General features: G+C 36.9%; 1 protein-coding gene across 3 annotated transcripts in view; it reads right to left on the minus strand.

The window, feature by feature from the left end:
- Window positions 1–6374: 6374 nt before the first annotated feature.
- CADM2 (cell adhesion molecule 2) overlaps window positions 6375–18594 on the minus strand; it is a 1001095-nt gene continuing 988875 nt past the window's right edge. For all 3 annotated transcript variants that reach the window (XM_072138535.1, XM_072138534.1, XM_072138536.1), the window contains 2 exons: window positions 15182–15307; window positions 6375–12412 (listed from right to left, as the gene is read on the minus strand). In XM_072138535.1, coding sequence (XP_071994636.1) covers window positions 12294–12412; window positions 15182–15307 — 245 coding nt within the window. In that variant the 3' untranslated portion in view covers window positions 6375–12293. The remainder of the gene's footprint in view (window positions 12413–15181; window positions 15308–18594) is intronic.

The raw sequence follows: 18594 nt of genomic DNA on the forward strand, positions 1-18594 counted from the left end.
GCTGCGCTGAAAATCATCTCAACGCGCCGGAATGCACCACCTCGGACCAGGTGAAGGTAAGCGCTTCCCAAGCGACACTTTTTCGATTTTTAAATCCGCCGGTTTTTCCGAATACATCGGGTTTTCGTTCGGCCACGCCCCCCGATTTCCGTCGCGCGCAAGCCGGCGCCGATGCGCCACAATCCGATCGCGTGCTCCAAAATCCCGGGGCAATTCAGGTACAATCGGCGCAAATCGGAAATATTCGGGTAACACGTCGGGAAAACGCGAATCGGGCCTTTAGTAAATGACCCCCAATGTTCCTTACAACCCTATTGCTCAGTCCCACTACTCAGGTCCTCCAAATGGGTCTTAATTGACAATGTTCTGCTGCTTCTAGGAAATTGGGCAAGAGAGAGTGCACAGAATGTTGTGGTCACACCCATGGTGCACTAGAATGCTATATTAACCCCTTAATGACCTGACCCTATTTTGTTTTTGGATTTCCGATGTTTCACTCTTTACCTTCCAAATCAAAGCTCACTTCCTACCTTATATTTGCAATGCTGTATGATGGTTTGTTAACTCCAGGACAAAATTGTACTTCCAAGTGTCAGTACTTAATATTTCATGCAATCTCAAGAGAAACTGAAAACAAATCCCCAACGCAGTACCTTTTAAAAAAAAATGCAGCTCTGCCAATTTCATATGGGACACATATCCACGGTTTTTATTGTGCACTCCAAATGACACCACTCCTTTATTCCTTAGGTCAGAACCATAAGAGAGATAGCATTTTTTGGTACATAAAAAAATTCTTTATTTTGCCATATTCTGACACATTTACTATTTTTCATACTATTGTGAATAGACCTGTGTAACATATCTTTTTTGTTGAAGGAGCTAATGTTTTTATTGCTATGCTTTTGGGTACTGTAGAATCGTATGATCATTTTTTCATTCAATTTTTTAAGTATTTTGAAATGGCAAAAATCCTGTTGATTTTTCATTACTGGGTTCACCTTTGAAAATATTTGTTTTTATATCTTGACAGATTAGGAATTTAAGGGTGAAATATTAATAACTATGTGTGTATACTTTTATTTGAATTTTAGAAAAAAATGTCATTTGAACTTGAAGGTTTTTAATTTCTTTTTAACTTTTCAAAAATACATTTTTACTATTTATTTAAGCCCCTAGGGTACTTTAACCCTGTTGGGTCTGAAAATACCATACACTGCTTACTGCAGACCATTACAGCATTATCGGAATTACAGGTCTCTGTGAGACTCCCAACTGTCATGGGAACAGATCACTGTTTCCTGATAATGAAGGTGACTATCCATGGCATTTTGATGGTTTCCATGGCATTTTGATGGTTTGAAGTAATGCAGAAAATACCCCACTCTGTTCAGCTTGTAAGTTCTCTCCATATTTGCACGGCTGTGACTGGTATTTAACCAGGGAATGGGGCAGATTTATCAAGTGTCTGAAAGTCAGAATATTTCTAGTTGCCCATGGCAACCAATCACAGCTCCCCTTTAAAATATTCATGAGCACTGGTAAAATGAAAGCTGAGCTGTGATTGGCCGCCGTGGGCAACTAGAAATATTCAGACTTTCAGACACTTGATAAATCTGCCCCATTGTGTAGCATGCGATCAGATTTTGGCGCAGCAGCGCCGGTTTTCATGCAACAGAAATCGGGGGATGTGCCATCGGACGATCCAACTGATTTGGACTGAGTGCAGGATTTAACATTCTAATTGTGTTGCAAGATCAAGCACTTACATGCACCAGGAAGAAGAAGGTGAACTCTGTCAGGGAAGCAACAAATGCAGGATATTAGGTGCACAATCTTTATGAATCGTGGCACAGTGCATTATCGTCGTACAATGCACTTTCTGTGATCTCCTCCAGACGGTTAAGTAAATGTGCCCCATTGACTTTTTCATTGAGCTCCCTACCTTCTGTGAGTAGATTAATTAAATCAGACATGTTGTAAAGAACATGCAGTTTTGATCCTTTTATCCTTATCCTTTATATTTCTTTGTATAATATAAAGATGTTGACAACACTGCTGTCCCTGATCCCCTGCCTATTTGCTATTTAAATAAAACACTAAAGTGAACAGTACATGACTGTGTTAGATGCGTGAAAAGACCAAGCACTGATTGGATTTTACAGACCGACCACTGAGCAGAGGATGGGACCAAACAGCAGCACCTGCTGTTTTGCAGAGAAGGGTCTCTGTGCATCATATTTGGAATTTGTCCAGTCTATGGTACATCAATGGACTGAGAGCGTTTTTTTGCTGGGAATTTATCATAAGCTAACTGTAGTTGGTCCCCGGTCACACCGGATATCTCAGGAGGCTCAAAACAACACAAGACCCAACTTTGTGGCCAAACAGTGGAGACAAAGAAAACAATGTTGTCACATGGATCGTAAAAAAATGGATAATACAACCATATTTTAGGACTATTAAAAAAATGTTCAGGTGATGAAGGCCTATACTAAATAGATGTGTCCCCATTACCTCTATGCTCTAATTGCAAGGTTGGTTTTCTTACAGGACCAATGCCTCTCCTATATGGTATTCCAGATCATCTCCATTGCCAAGAACAGGACAGAGCTGCAATATATATGGGAAAACACAAGTGTTTCCAATTACCAATTTTCAATCAAATTCAATTCAATATGGCACCACACTAAAGGAACCCTCTCGCCTCAAGAGTGACTAAGAATATTTGTCATACTCTTTTTTTTTATTGTGATGGATATTCTTAACACTTAAAATAGTTTCAGTTCATTTGTATTGACATATGTGTCTTGGTTTTATCTCATGATTCTGTACATTTTCACACTATCTTCTGATCTCAGCAGTCCTGTCTGCTCGCGTCTCTCTCTCGTAAATGGTTGTTTATCCATCTGTAATAAGAAAGATAGGCGCTGTTGTGCTTGTGTTGGTGTTGATGGCTCATCAATCTGAGTTCCTCACCGCATTAGATTAATAATAAAAGCTTCATAGAGAAATTTTTCTTGGTGGAGTTCAAAAATAATCGTTTGTTTTTTTTTTTTTTTTAATAATTTCCAAAAATTTCTTTTTATTTTTATTCTGACCATGAAATGTTGGGAGTCCATATGACACATAAGCCCAAGGCATAATGTTTCTTGCATAGCTCCACTATTTACAGATTAGAACAGCAAAGATGTAAAAGGATTTTAACATTCACAGCAGCATGAAGCACCACAGCAAGATCTTGACAGTGTTCATCTGTTCCAGCTCATTGGGCTTATTTAGGTTTAACATAAGTGAAAAATTGTTAGAAAAAATCTATCTATAGGGCTTTCTTACATTGGAAAATATGATCCATTCTTTGAATATTCAAATCAATATAGGAAACAACATACTATGAGCCATATTAAAGTACTGATGTAGAGTACTAAGTATAAAACAGGAAGTATGAAGGTCAACAGAACATACTGTAACATGACAGTCACTGGGGGGTATTTATCAGAGCTTCTGTTCCACACTAGTGGTGTAAAACCCCGTGAAATAATCGGAAATTCCTACTTATTGCTAGCACTTGTGATTATTTTCCCCTCTCCCCCACCTCCACGCCAGGGCAGTATGGAGGGGCGTGATGGGGAAGGGTCTGGCTTAGAAATAAACTCTGCATCCAGCCGCAGGATACTTCAGGAACCCACAGGATACAAACGAACGAGCATATAATAAATAACCAACACTAAGCCTACCATGAAACGTAAAAACTTGTGAGCATGGTGTGTTGAAAATAAATTAATAAAATGATTATACTTTGACTTACGGGGGGGGGGGGAGTATCATACACTGGCACATCAGGCTCTGGGCTTTTTTTTATACAAAAAGACATTTTTCGCCACCTTAATAATTTCCAAAAGGGGTTATTTGGGGAGGATTGTGTGACAGCTGCCTGTTACACAAGAAATGCATCCCCAAAAAAATATCAATTCTAGTGATGCTGTTATCTAGGACCACCAGCTAGGTATGTCTGGTATGGGGTATTCTATAGGGTAATAAATAGGTGCAACTGATGATGACAGCCCTGCTGGAAGTGTGGGGGTTTTATTACGATCAGTATTTTGTACAAAATGCCATTCTGATAAATGTCCCCAACTGCAAATGCCCAGGATATTGATCTAGAAGTTTTGTGGTTTGTTCAGTTGCAAGTTTTCCAAACTTAAATCATGCTGACATGTTCCTTTTAGAAACAAAAAAAATGGCAAAGACTAGCCTAGGTTATAATCCTTCTCATGCTCCATTTTTTGTGGTCTTTCTTAAAAAGGTTGAGACAGCTTCCTTAGATGAAATAATATGATGGTATTATTGTTGAATTGATGTTACTGTTTGCTAATTTTCATACCAAATCGTAAATAGAGTCAGCTTGTATCTCATCCTGTCTGTATCTCACATTTTAGGCCCCTTTTCCATGAACGTTCCTGGGCGGATTTTGCGGTCAGATATCAGTCTCCATAGATGCCTATGGCAAACACACACCTGTTTCACCATACTGTTCATGGGAAACAAATAGAGCATGCTTTATCTTTTCCCGTATGTATAGCCGAGCTGCATGACTTACTATAGAGAGGGGAGGGTTGAGCAGTGCATGCCTACGCCCCAAGTGAGCATGCATTCGTGTGAAAGCAGCCTCACTATCCTGCAGGTTGTGTGTAATTGAGAATCTGGAACCTGGCAGACTGGGAAGCATAAACCTTAACCTCAAATTTGTATTTCCTTGGCTATAGGGTCTTGTTTCCAAACACGTTGTCAGTCTTTTTCCATTATTACTTTCATGAACTTGAACATTTAACATGCTAAATGAGACCTGTAGAGTCTATAATGCAGTTCTCCTTTTTTGTTTCTCTGAGCATTGAAGAGCATTACCTTGGTCTAAAGTAACCATCATGTTCACTTGGAAAGATTCACAACAGTTTTGAATGTTTTCCACATATTTGTCTTAGTTGTATTCTTGTACCGTATGGTCAATGAATCAAGGCAATTGATTGGAAGCATTGGCTGTTACAAACTCTTTTAATGGCTTCATAATGAATAGGATACTCTGTCACCTATCAGTTTTCACATCACACAGTGATTAAAGTGTATTATTTAATGATTGCTTTGGGTCACTTTTTAATATACCTAGTCATGAGTCAACCCAGTAATGATCAGGAGAGTGGAGCACACCTAGAAGCTATAACCCCCTTCTTATTTAACATGATATGAAGTATATCTTGAATCTCTAGAACCCCAACGAAAGTTCCTCAACCTAATGTTATTTTCTTTTCTTACTTAAGGGTATTTGGGAGTCCTTAGGCATCAGTGCTTTGTGACATCTGCTACTAAGCTATTATGTGTCTACATGTATTTTATATTATAATCTTCAGATAAACATGGAACGGGGCTCAGTTCACAAAGTAAAGGATCGGAACAACAATGCTTTTGTGCATGCCGAACATTGCAAGTTTGATTCCCCAAACCCAGACATCAGACAGAAGTTCAGTCTCAGCATTTGGGTTTAACTGGAAAATTTGGTATGTGCGCCACGATTTACCCTAGGGTCTTCGCTTCCTGATGACATCACTTAGAGCAACATTTCTAAGGAATATGGTGGGTGCTTTGCCAGCGGCGTTTGAAGGGTTAACAACCGCAATTGGTGTTGTGTCATATGCGAGGGTTAGTGCTGTGTTCCGGTTCAGGTACCCTAACAGAGGTTCGAGGTTCGCCCAAGCTTATGAGCAAATAAGCACACATCAATCCAACCATTTCGATAAAGTCTTCTTTTAGTGTCCCCTTAATGTAAATTCCCATCATAGAGATCAATGACTTGTGGTGTCTTGTACATAATATAGACCCATCTTGCAAGCAACACCAACTAACACACAGTGATCTCACAGCTTAGTTAACTTCATTAGATTTTTATTGAAGAAATAGAAATGTCCCATATGAGAGATGCTCATCTCACCTTTAACAGGGAAAAAGAAGCATATGTACAGGTATTTTCATTTGGTAACAGGTAAGTGGCACTAAATTACACTACAACTGCTATGTTACATGGAAGAGCATGTAACTACGAGGTGCGCTACCGCACACGTGCACAGAGTAAACTCAACCCCCACATTTGTGAATTACATCATAACACATGGTTCTTTTCATCAAGATATTTTGTTTATTTAAACATTAAAATGAAAATACATGAGGTGTTACATTTCATTTGTATTTTTTTTTGTTGATTTTTTTTTTATTTTTAGAAAAAAAGGTTTTCGTTTCTGTTTTTGCTTTCGGTATGAATTACAGATTTACTCTTAATGCAAAATTTACCATCCCAAAAACATTTGAAATGTGTGACATTTAGCTTTTCATTTTTTTTTTTTTTTTTTGACGTTTTCGGTGAGTTAGCTACTCATCACAAGTCCTGGCCAATTCCTGGATGCAATGCTGACAACGAAACAGATTTATAGGAAGCAATATTGTTAGTGACAAAATATTTAAAGATAAACAATTCAATCCTCTGGAAAAAAAAATAGATATTGTATATTTGTGATTACAATGATTAATAGACACCATTAACTGTACAATTGCAGAAATATGCTACAGTAAGACCATCTATTCTCACAAGTACAAATGCATGCTAGTTCCTCGTGATTTGTGGATAGAACTAGATTATTTTTCCTAATCCAAGACTACCTTAGGGTTTAAGAGCTTTAAATTTGCAAACAGATAATCATAGAGACTAAGATTATTATAGAGATGTGGTTAAATAATCATGGGGCACCTCTTTACTGAAACTGTTGTCCCCTTAAACAGACACTCATGAACGACTACCCCATATCTCCTGCAAACAAGTGTAAAAGATCAGGAATTGTAATCCAAATTTGCCCGATAATTATATTCTCCAGTGCCATGCGGGGAGCATCAGGAAGCCCTAATACACATAAGATGATCTCCCCAACCTTCTGAGGTCAAGGGATTTGGAAGAGTTAAAAACATTTTTGGTTAGTTTTACATATTGATGACTTTGTTTATAGGGATTTTAGGATAGGCCATCAATATCAGATTAAGAAGGTTCTTCTAAGATCAGTTCTTCTAACAGACCATAATCTTTGGAGAATAGATGTAGATTCTTCATCCAAATGACTGATCGGCATGACATGAAAGCCTTGGGAAGCTAAAATGTTGCTCACCAAAGAGTCACTCCTACTTTAAGAAATGATCAGTTGGGGTGCAATGACCTTAAACTTCACCAATTAATTATTAATTACCCTTTCCTAAGGATTTCCTGGCCAACCTCTTCAATAAGCATATCTTTTGAGCAACAATGCTTATAAAATAGTATGTTTTTTAAAGTCTAGTCATATCTGGATTCTTCTACATTGACCTAATTCCATGCGGCAAACCTATAGTTTTTAATACACTGTGTCCCATTTGGGTCCCTGAGGTCTGATGTTGGGGACTGTGACTTAAGGTAGAGCTGAGTTTAAAAATGTCTTGTCAATTCTCTTGACATTTTATTATAAACTTGTATTACCCTATGTATTTTCACTTTTGGAGAACGTTTCCTTATTCGTTGTGTCATTCTTCTACTATCCCTTTTGGAAATTTTCCAGGTAATTAACAACTGGGCATTGTTATTCCGCTTGTCAGTAGAATGTATCCCCATACAGTTTGACATGGTCAGTGCTAGTTGGGTGATGTCAGATTGTCACTCCATTGACAAGGGGAAAGGTTCTTTACCTAAACTTTTAATAAATTATCTGGAGGAATGGCACCATGTAGAGAAAAGATTCCACAAAATCTAAAACAGACACTTTGGGAATGGTGAAAGGGATTATTAAAATATCAATATCAAGGGATTATACTTTGGCAATATTTTTTTTTTATTAGGAAGTTAGGATTTTTTATGACCTCAGATAATTCAACTGTCAATGATTTATTTATATTTACATAATTTATATATAAGAATTTAATAGAAAATTGATATAGGAGTATAAATTAAAATTCTAAAATATGAAAACCTTAATAAAACTTAATGAAAAAGAAATCCAAATTTTTTTTTTTCTCAAAACTGTATTGAAACAGTAAGTGAGGCAAAAAAGAAAAAAAATGAAAATCATACAAAAGAATGAATATGCATAAAAATATTTAACTAGATTCCAGATGGTACTTAATGGTTCATATATTCCACAAACATGCAGTTCAAAAGTTTACAGAACATTTTTCTCTTTTTTTTTTTAATTTGGAAACACAATTGTACACTAAAAAAAAATTGGGTAACATTGTAAGTCCTTCAATAACACAACTTATGCATTTACAAATGGTGACTGTCTATAGAGGTTACAGGAATGTAGCACTTTAAGACACACAGTGTTATGAAGAGCAAGAGAGAGGATCTCGTAAGAACTCTCCGAGACGAAGCTGCCAACTCTTCTAAATATTTTACTGACAATTTTATATATATAATATAAAAATTGTATATGCAAGAGTGTCTATACTCTATATTTCTAGAGTTCATATGTATGTGAAAACTGCAGATCTGCTGACTTTGGCTGAGGTATGTGGAAAAATCTTCTATAGGCTTCAATGCTAAACTGTCTTTCGATGGAAACTGTGACATTTATTACCATTTCATTTGATCTACCTGCCAGGACTCAGGGTTTGGCACCCTTTGTGTTCCAATGCATATTTTTTTCATATTATAGATACAATTCATATTTCTAGATTTATTGACTGTCAGTAAACAGACTCACAGCTGGCAACACTGGAGGTGAAGACTGTTTTTGTAAAAAAATAAAATCAAAATCAAAAGTCACTACTAATAATATGGTTACTATACTATATTGAATGTATTTTCTAGGAAAACAGCTAATAACATTACTAATAAGATTAACAGTTCATTGTGGGGTAATATGATGCAGAAAACTCTACTCAGGATTTTTGGGATTTTACAGTATAGGTTTTTTTTCAACAGTTTATTAGGGCCGCTAATGTAGGACATTTTATACTCATTTCTAGGGACTTTCATAAAATCTGCTCCATGCCCATGCTCCTTACACCACAGTAGGGTGCTGGGGTCATCAGGATTGTCACCATACTATGGAGGTTCATAGTCCAAGATGGACTTTTAACATCTACTATATGGAATCCATAGGGTACTACAAACAAGTTTCCATTTGGTCTCATTAAATAAGTGACTAGGGCAGCATTAGGGCTCATTGTGATGTGTCTGGAGCATCACCAATCTAGTTGGATAGTGCAATCAGAACACAAAACGTACTATCACTGTTAAGACTTCTCGACGCAATATCTTCTGCAGCCCTTGCGTTCCTCTATTGACTAACCTTTCCCTTCACCACGTCTCCATTGCCAGAACGTGAGTGTAGGATTGATCTACTATACAACCGATACAGTTTTCACCATAATTTCTAGCAGCTACAGTACCCCTGTCGTCTTACTATCATATTTACTATAGTTAAACATATTATTGCATTTTTCACATATGTTATGGTGCGAATTGTAAAACAAGCATGCAGCCACACCAATGAAGACATACTTCTTTAAAATGTAATACTTTATATGTTTTATTATGATAACACTCAACCATGGCATGTTTATTCATACTTGGTATATTATGGAAAAATAAATGTGGGGGGCAATGCGCTACAGGCGACCCCAAAGTATTACAGAAAAAAAGTGTAAGTTTTCCACAAGTTTTACTGAAATTGAGATCATATTTGTATTATATATTTATATATTTATTCTAAGTCAAAGTTCCAATGTGTCTTTTTTCCTGATTCCAGATATTCTATAAATAACAGTAGACATAATTTTTGCTTCATAGGCTGTCAGCCTCTCACACGTCACTAGTCTAGCTGTCTTGTTAAAATATCCTATTCAAATGCACAATGCCTGGAATATTGAGGCAAAGCATAATTCAGAGTGATTCTTATTCTCCGACTTTGGGAATCAATGCTGGAAATGTAATATAACAATATTTATTATAGGCTGAAGGAAAAGGAAAGAAAATCAAGCCAACAGGTCCGGAATATTGAGTCTATGATTAGTTGAGTGAATTTTTGATCATCAAAAAACTTTACTGACATGTTTGGAGATGTATCATGGCTTGTGAATAAATTGATACTGAAGCTTTCACTGTGCAGTTAAAAGCGTGTCAGAAATTCGGTATCATTTACTGTGACATAAGTTATACCTCACAAATGCATAGACAGGAATTTAGTAGAATAAGTTCATTTTACAGTAGACATAAACCGCGTTCGATTTGTTCGCAATGCAACTTTGTTGTTCTTGAGATTTGGCAAAGTAAAAATAATCGGTGAGAAAAATTAAATAGCCAAATAAAAAGAAACAAAAAAAATAATAATATAAAATAATCGTCAATTAGAGCTAAACGTAAATATGGTTAAACTTGAAAACCTGAGGCTCTGCACGGGTTGTTTGATTAAAGTATCTTTCCTTTAACATTGTGCTTCCGTAGTAGAACAGATAAAAATTAAGATGATCTAGAAAAGTTTGAACAGTGCTAGGACATACAGACAGAAATTCAAACACTTTAGCTACACATAATACTGGTTTTAGGTTCATATCTAAGAGGGGTTTTTTTTGGGGGGGGGGGGCATTAGAAAATGGGTACTTGTGACTTGCTTACATCCAAAAAGTTAAATATGTATCAAATAATGTTCAACTTGATTTAATACATGTACTATTTACAAGATACGGAAATGAGCAAATATTCTGACAAATTTTATCTTCTTTAAGAAAATAAAACACAGTAGAGTCCATGTAGAAACAATAAATATGGATAGACCTAGAACATTAAATAAACACATTTAAGTCACCAAAAAAATTGGGGGAGAGGAAAGAAAATAGAAAATAAAAGAGACAAAAAAGTCAATGGAAGTACCGTTTATAAACCTTGGGCTTAAAGGGAATGTTCACTTTTAAAAACCTTTTACAAAATATTATGCTGATTAATTTTTTTAATATACCTATTTAGTGACTTGAGCTCTTTTTTCTGATAAAGTGCTACAAATCAGCTGTAAATACACCATTTAGGTAACAAACTGACTGCATGCAACTGCCTATAGGGTGAGATATAAAACCCACAGTATAGGGTTTTAATACTGCGCTGGATCTATAAGGTGTATGCAGTTAGATACTTAGCCCCCTCTAGAGGTGGCTACCAAGACATAGAATGTTTTTTTTTCCTTAATTAATTTTATAGACAAGTCTATGCAGTAAATTTGATTCCTTATACCTGAAATATCTACAAACAAAATAGAACAAACTAAAAAGTTAATCAGCACAAAATTTCAAACAACTATATAAAAAAAAGAAAAATGTGGACATTCGCTTTAAGTATAATTTATCTACTTTGTTTTTCTTAAGCCTACATTGAGCATGTCTATTATATCTACTGCCTTAAGTAACTTTGCTCTGACTTATGAGTATTTTTATCATCACAGAATCTATCTATACTCACTGCTATTATGTTTAGGTCATTTCTAGTACATTTCTTAAAGAAATCCATTCATAATGGGAGGTAAAAAATTGAGTTTGTGTCTAAGTGTAACTTAATAAATTGAATCGAATTAAGTCTGTACCAAAAACCATGTAATGGCAAGACACACTCCATACGTTATACATGCAGCAATGAATGTAGTCCAGATTATTGCAATTAATTTTGTAATACCGCCCCCCGGCCACATGGGATGCTGTTGATCAAAATCCTATAGAACGCCTAGAAGTAGATCAATACAGAATGTGGTAAAGACAGAACTGCCGATAGGTTCAATAACATGGACTATAATACATGTTAGTGACTTCATGTAGTGGTATGTGTGCTGGAGAGATATACAAAAGGGCAGCCCGGAAGTTCTTTGTGTAAACGTAAAAAATAAGGTATGTCGTGTAACGATGAGAAAAGAAAGAAATTAACACTCGTTAAGGCTGTATATTCAAGCACTGTATGATCGGATTTGGAACACAACGATGGACATGTTTTTTTTTGTTTGTTTGTTTGTTTTTTCATTATTTTCATCTTTTTATTTCTGTTGTAAGAAAAGTCCCGCATTATGAAATGCAATTAAAGTATGATGCTGTCAACAGCTGATTGTTGGCATAAGCTGGCTATTGATAGCAGGAGTTAATAAAATGGAGCGAAGGATGGTGGGAATGAATTTGGAGGAAAAAAAAAATGATAGCCAGTTTTTTCCAGCAGTCAGCCTGATAAGTAAAACTCATCGTAACCAGGTTTGCATTTAAATGAAATATTCCTTCTTCTCCTCTGCATTCACTTGGCTGCCTTCTGCATTGATAATGGCTGTGTCTGCATCGGGGGCATCTTCAGCTCCTTTTGCTTCATTTGTTAAATATGTCCCTACAGAGATCAAGATTATAAAAAAACGGTTGTTAGAAATTTTGCTTGTCGTTGACTGCCTCTTGTTTCATTTAGAGATTGATGCAAGGCAAAGCTGCTTACAATATATTACCATATCATTTATATACAATGTTCTGATCTACATCAGACGATATTAATGTGGGATCTGCATGCCAAAGTCTGCATGTGTTGGATGGACTCAACACACCGTTCTGCTTCATATTATTCTGTTACCTGGTGTGACATGAGAGCAAAAGGACAAATGAAAGCCTGGTGTGGTGTGTGTAGTTTAATACTGCTGGAATGTGTGAATTTTTAGGCTTTTATAGAGATGTTGATTATTTTGGACAACCTCTGGACAGAGAGATGTTAATATCTTAATAACGTTTGGTAAACCCAATAAATATTAATAATTCTGATAATAATTAATAAAAATATTGAAACAGAAAAAAATGGTACTTACCTTGCGTCAGCTCTCCATTCCTGCATCACAGCCTTTGGTCCCTTGTTGACATGAAGTGTCGGTAGTAAGTTGTTGGAGGGAGAATAATCACATCTTTGTAAAACATCGCTATTCTCCTTCACATGACTACTGAGGCCACTGACTGGCCACACAGGTCACATAAAGACTATGTGACATGACCACTGAGACTTTAGGTCTGGTCATAGATGTCAACAAGAGACCAAAGTGACAATTTTTAAAAATTTTTTACCTTGCCCCATCCCCCATCAAATGGCTTCTACCAGTTTACAGTGGCTAAGCGGTAACATTGAGTTAACAGTATGCACCAATTACAGATTGACGCAGGGAGCATTATGTTGACATGATGATCTGTAGGTGACATAACCCTCAAGGACAAAACAAGAACTGAGTCTTTAGCATAAAGGTTATGGATTATTCAGTTTTTGGGGTAGGAGTTCCATTTTGTTTTTGTTTTATATTGTTTTTTTCTTTTCAATTCTACTGTACCTTAAACATTTCCCCCTGGCAACAATATATATTAACCTATTCCCAAGTGATATAAAACTATATTAAAGGGATATGTTGTTGAAAACATATGCATGTATCCAGGGCCAGTGTCAGCACTGGGGATACCTGGGCGAGTGCCAGGGCCCAGAGCTGCACCAATCTCCTGAAATATTTCCTTCAATAGTTTAGCTTCCCCAATAATGTCCCAGTAGAGTATAACAATCATCCAAGCACCTAACCAGTGATGGCTTTGCTGCAGAGGTATCAGACACACTAATTATTTGGCAAGAAAGATTTTCCTCAGCTGAAATTTGCTAACATTTTTACTAGATAGCATTGCTCTCCAGTTATAGAGCAATTTAATGGTGATTTTAAACCGCTCCTGGAATCACAGCTGTAAATTGCTAGGACCTAGAGATTTCAGAGTGATGTTTTTAAATCATTCTTAGGTCAGTAAACCATTTACTTTGTCCAAAAGGAACCTGTAGCTGAGAAGATTTTACTTCAATTATTTCAGATGATGCGCCATGAAGGAGCATCAGGACACAAGGACTTTTATGAAGTCACATGAAAACCTCTTTGGACATCTAGAAAGTTTCAAATATAGGGTGCTTATTGGTGATATATAACTTTTATAAAATGTCCTCATATGTTGTAAGAATTCTGTAGGTGCAGTTTATAGCAGATTATACTCTACCTATGGATCGTAGTGTACACGCAGAAGAGGGTTGAGGAAATCAGGAGATACCTTTTTTTAAGGGTGAGTATATTTGTTTTATTATCATATGTACTCAGCTTCAAAAAGATATTGCCTGTTTTCTTCAATCTTCTTCGTATGAATTAGCAGATAACATTTATTGTTACTTTTCTTGGTCGATTATTGAGATCCTCCTGGTTCTCAATGATTTGCAAATATGACCATGAGCCATGTTTGATGCTGCACCTAATAGCGTAGGGACCCACGAGAACAATGTCAACATGAAGTAGCTAGTGGGCTTATGCAATTTAATCAAAATGTAACTAAGGTCCAGTTCTTTTTTCTCTCCCAATGATGGCAGATAGGACCATAAGAAGTCAGCTCACCCCCCCCCCCCCCCCCCCACCCGCACTTCCTCTGTATCACTGATGATGGCAGGGAGCAAAAAACCTTGTTGATGATCTTTAACAATGTTGGCAACACCATTGATTGGTGGTGGCACTGATTGCGGGTAATAACTCTTTAAAGGCACCAGCAAGGCTGTGATGATGACATTATGCAACATGACAAACCTCGGGAAAATGGCAGATTTGCCGGCAACATTTAGAGAGTTAACACCCGTCACCAGTGCCTGCACTTATCACAGTTTTTACCAGCAGGGTTGAGATCTTGGTTGAATCCAAACCTGAACAGAACTGCTCATGCCGACTACCAGGCTATGCCATTGATCAGTTAGCCATTATGATTGTTGTTTTTTTTTACACCATCAATAACATTACAATAACATAATATTTGTTATTCCTTCATTTAATTTAAAAATTAATTATTGATGTTATTATTATTCATAGTAATTGTAATTAATCATTTTTTTTAAAGATCTTATAAAACAGGTGAATCATGTTTTTTTTTTTTCACTTATGCATGTAAAAAAATTCTGTGCCATATGGCAGAGAACATTTATCCTAGTACATCAATGACTTGGCTTACATTGAACGATTCATTTGATGACTCTTTAATAGTAAGACAGTTACAACCTCATTAGCATAAAAGGCAAAATGGAGAGGTGACAGCTTTAATAAAAATATGATGGCTTTGAACTCACCTTTATGTCTTGCCAAGTATCGTCCAAGCAATATAATTGAACATAATGTGACAAAAACAACTACGGCTACTATCCCTCCTATAAGAGCATGGTCCGTTGCTGCTACACCAGGATATGCATTGGGATCTGTAAGGATAGAGGGTCATGTCATCAGAAACTGAATGATATAAACACATAAAACAGATTAAATAAAAACACCAACAAAAAAGTCAAATAAAAGCAAGAAATAAGTATGGATATTATGGACCAAGGCCTTTGAGTTAATGGGGTTTTCCCAAGATTGAAAAACATGGCTGCTTTCTTCCAAATACCACACCTGACCATGGTCTGTGCAGATATTGCAGCTCATGTTTATAGAAATGAATGGATGCAATACCACACGCTACCCATGGTCAGGTGCGTTCCTGTTTGTAGAGGAAAGCTGCAATGTTTTTCAATCTCAGGAGAACCCCTTTAATACGTGGAATGTTTCATGGAGTTAAATCACGTTCAAAGGCATTTCATGAGCATTATGCATAGAGAAAGTGGTACCACAGGCTGTGTTAGCAAAACTAACAAATATTATACCTATGGCTGCCGCCAGTACTGGGCATTTCCGGGCAAGTGCTAGGGCCCAGAGATGGTGTGGGGGCCCACATAAGTTTACACATAAAGAATTCATGTGGTTTAAGGGGCTGCATCTAATGAGCCCTTAGAGAGGTAGGAGGGCTTTATATAAAATAACCATGAGGGGGCTGTATACAAAATAATCATGAGGGGGCTGTTTGGCATGATAAACTAGGAAATATTTTAGGGAACAGGAGACTGTTTTAGTTTTTAAGTTTTTAATGCCACCATATGAGTTCACTGCAAAGGGCCCACTGAGGAGCTGTCGCCCAGTGGCCCACTGAAACCAGCATCCGACCTTAATTGTCCCACTATATTAACCAGAGAGTATCTTATCAGAACCCACAATACCTTGCGCAGTCTGTGTACAACTCTACATATATAATGCTGCTTAATAAACTCATACGCCTTGCATATACAGCCTACTACAGTTTTGCAACTGGAGAATCTGGTCTTCACTATTTTAGTGAAAAATAAAAGGAATTGAGAATTAGAGCTCTGATATCACTGGCAGAACACAGTCTGAATAATGCATAATTTATACAGCTTTTTCTCTGTGGGAAATCCCTAACACATCCTCATCATTTCTTTGCCATTGCTGTGGTTCTTTCTCTGCTGTTTTAAGCCGGAGCAGAATACATCACCACCATGATATGTACAGCGTGAGGATACATACACACAACTATATTAGTCTTTTTTAACAGAATTTATTTGAAATACATAGATATACGGGATGATGCAAATATTTGTAACCATAAAGCGTATATTCATATACAAAAACAGTTCCTTTTGTAAGGTTACATAAAAAAAAAGTAAAAGAAAATCTAATGTATAAAACTGAGTGTATATCTGTGTATATGTCCACTAAAGGAATCTGTACAGTCACAGTTACAATCATCAAATTTTGCACAGCCATTCTCTGTGACTCAAGAAAGTGTCATAGAGTCAGTTTTGAGCCGATATTTTCACCCCACACTTTCCAAAATACACTTATTAACCACCATATACAGGAGCCATTGTCTGCTGCTGCTGTGGTAGTTGGTAGATGGGGCACATTTACTAAGGGTCTGTAAGACGCATTTTCGTCCGGTTTCCCGAATTTTTCCTTTTTGCCCTGAATTGCCATGGGTTTTTGGCGCACGCCACCGGATTATGGCGCATAGGCACCGGCTTTCATGCAACACAAATGGGGTGTGTGGCAGTCGGACAACCCGACTGATTCGGACAAACCGCGGAATTTAAAAATGAAATTGTGTCGTAAGATCAGCACTCACATACACCGGCAAGAAGGTGAACTCCGGCGGAACTCAACAGGGGAAGTGACCCATGGAGGAAATTGGACGCACGATCTTAGCGAATCGCGTCACCTCCAAATCCTCGTCGGACATTCAGGATCGGCGGCGCCAACGGGACAATTCAGGATCGGCGGCGCCAACGGGACAGGTAAATAAATGTGCCCCATTGACTTTTATACTATTAAAATCCACAGCCAAATGTGCTTTAACCACTGTTTCTCATAAAAACCGGCTTAACGTTTTTTTGATAATTCAAACAATCCAAAAATTATTCCATAGCTCATTTTTTCACAGTACATGATGAAAGTTAAACAATCCTCGGTAGTCTGTACCAGGCTAATCCTATCTATGGGTGTCTGACATTTCCAAGTGCTGTTCTGTGGTCCCCTTTGCTAAACCTATTCCCTTTCATCTCCCCTAAGATATAACACTGACCGCGTTTTACCCTACATGAGTTTCAGACTTGACTTTTTAACAAAAACTTATTCCACCGGGCTCGCGGCCTCACCTGCTACATTTACTTCTCAGGAACTGTATTAGTCAATTTATCATAAAGATGAAATTTTGCAGAATAAAAGACCAGATCAGTTGAGAACCGGAGAATACGTGGTTTTCCTTGACATTTGTGATTTATTGTACACTCTATTCCAATCTGAACCACGAGGACCTAACTGTAGTGCATTATCTTCCATAGAACACATACTGTATCGGAATTAGATCTGCTTTGCTTTGCAGACCACCAAATTCTATTAGTATCTATTGATCTGTATGGTACATCAAGGCTTATAAACAAAATTCCACTCCGTCTGTTATCATTCTGGGAGACATGTTTATACTTATCAACGTAGAAAAAAATTTGACTCTATTTTTGTGACATACATTGTTTTTAGATTACTGTTAAAAGAAAAACAAAAAAAACACGAAAAAAGGGAACGGACAAAACACTGAAAAAAAAGTTAAAAAGCTCCTGACAAGAAAATGTATTATATTGATCAACTAGCGGAATACTTAGAATGCAGAGGCTTCGGCTAAGTCTCATCCATTTTGTGTGAAATTCAGTCTAATAAATGTGCAAGGAGGAAAAGCGAAGCTTTTATGTTTGGCCGTACTTAGTGTTAGACAAATGACAGTATTTCGAGGTGTTTCTGGCAATCTTTTGATGTGAGATGACTCTCCGAGTCATCTTTCCTATTGAAATAAAGTAAATGACAAACTCTTCTGCATATTGTTCAATTTTCAAACACTGTTAAAGTTTATTCTTCAAAAAAAAACAAAAAACAAGACAATGGAGGAAAAAAAATGAGACAAACCTAAAAAATGTATATACAAAACAAAAAAGGAAAAATGAACAACTGATTAGGTTTAACCTGTGGAAGGAAAGCTTCTTTATCAGCCAATCACTTATTAGGAAGCCTTTTGTTTTAATGTCAAGCCATAGATTAAAGGGGATGGCTTACAATAAATATTGTTTTTTATTCCCCCCAAATTTTGTTTTAAGAAGGTAGGTGGCTG

The sequence above is a fragment of the Engystomops pustulosus genome, chromosome 2 (genome assembly GCF_040894005.1).
Source record: "Engystomops pustulosus chromosome 2, aEngPut4.maternal, whole genome shotgun sequence".
Taxonomy (NCBI): Eukaryota; Metazoa; Chordata; class Amphibia; order Anura; family Leptodactylidae; genus Engystomops; species Engystomops pustulosus.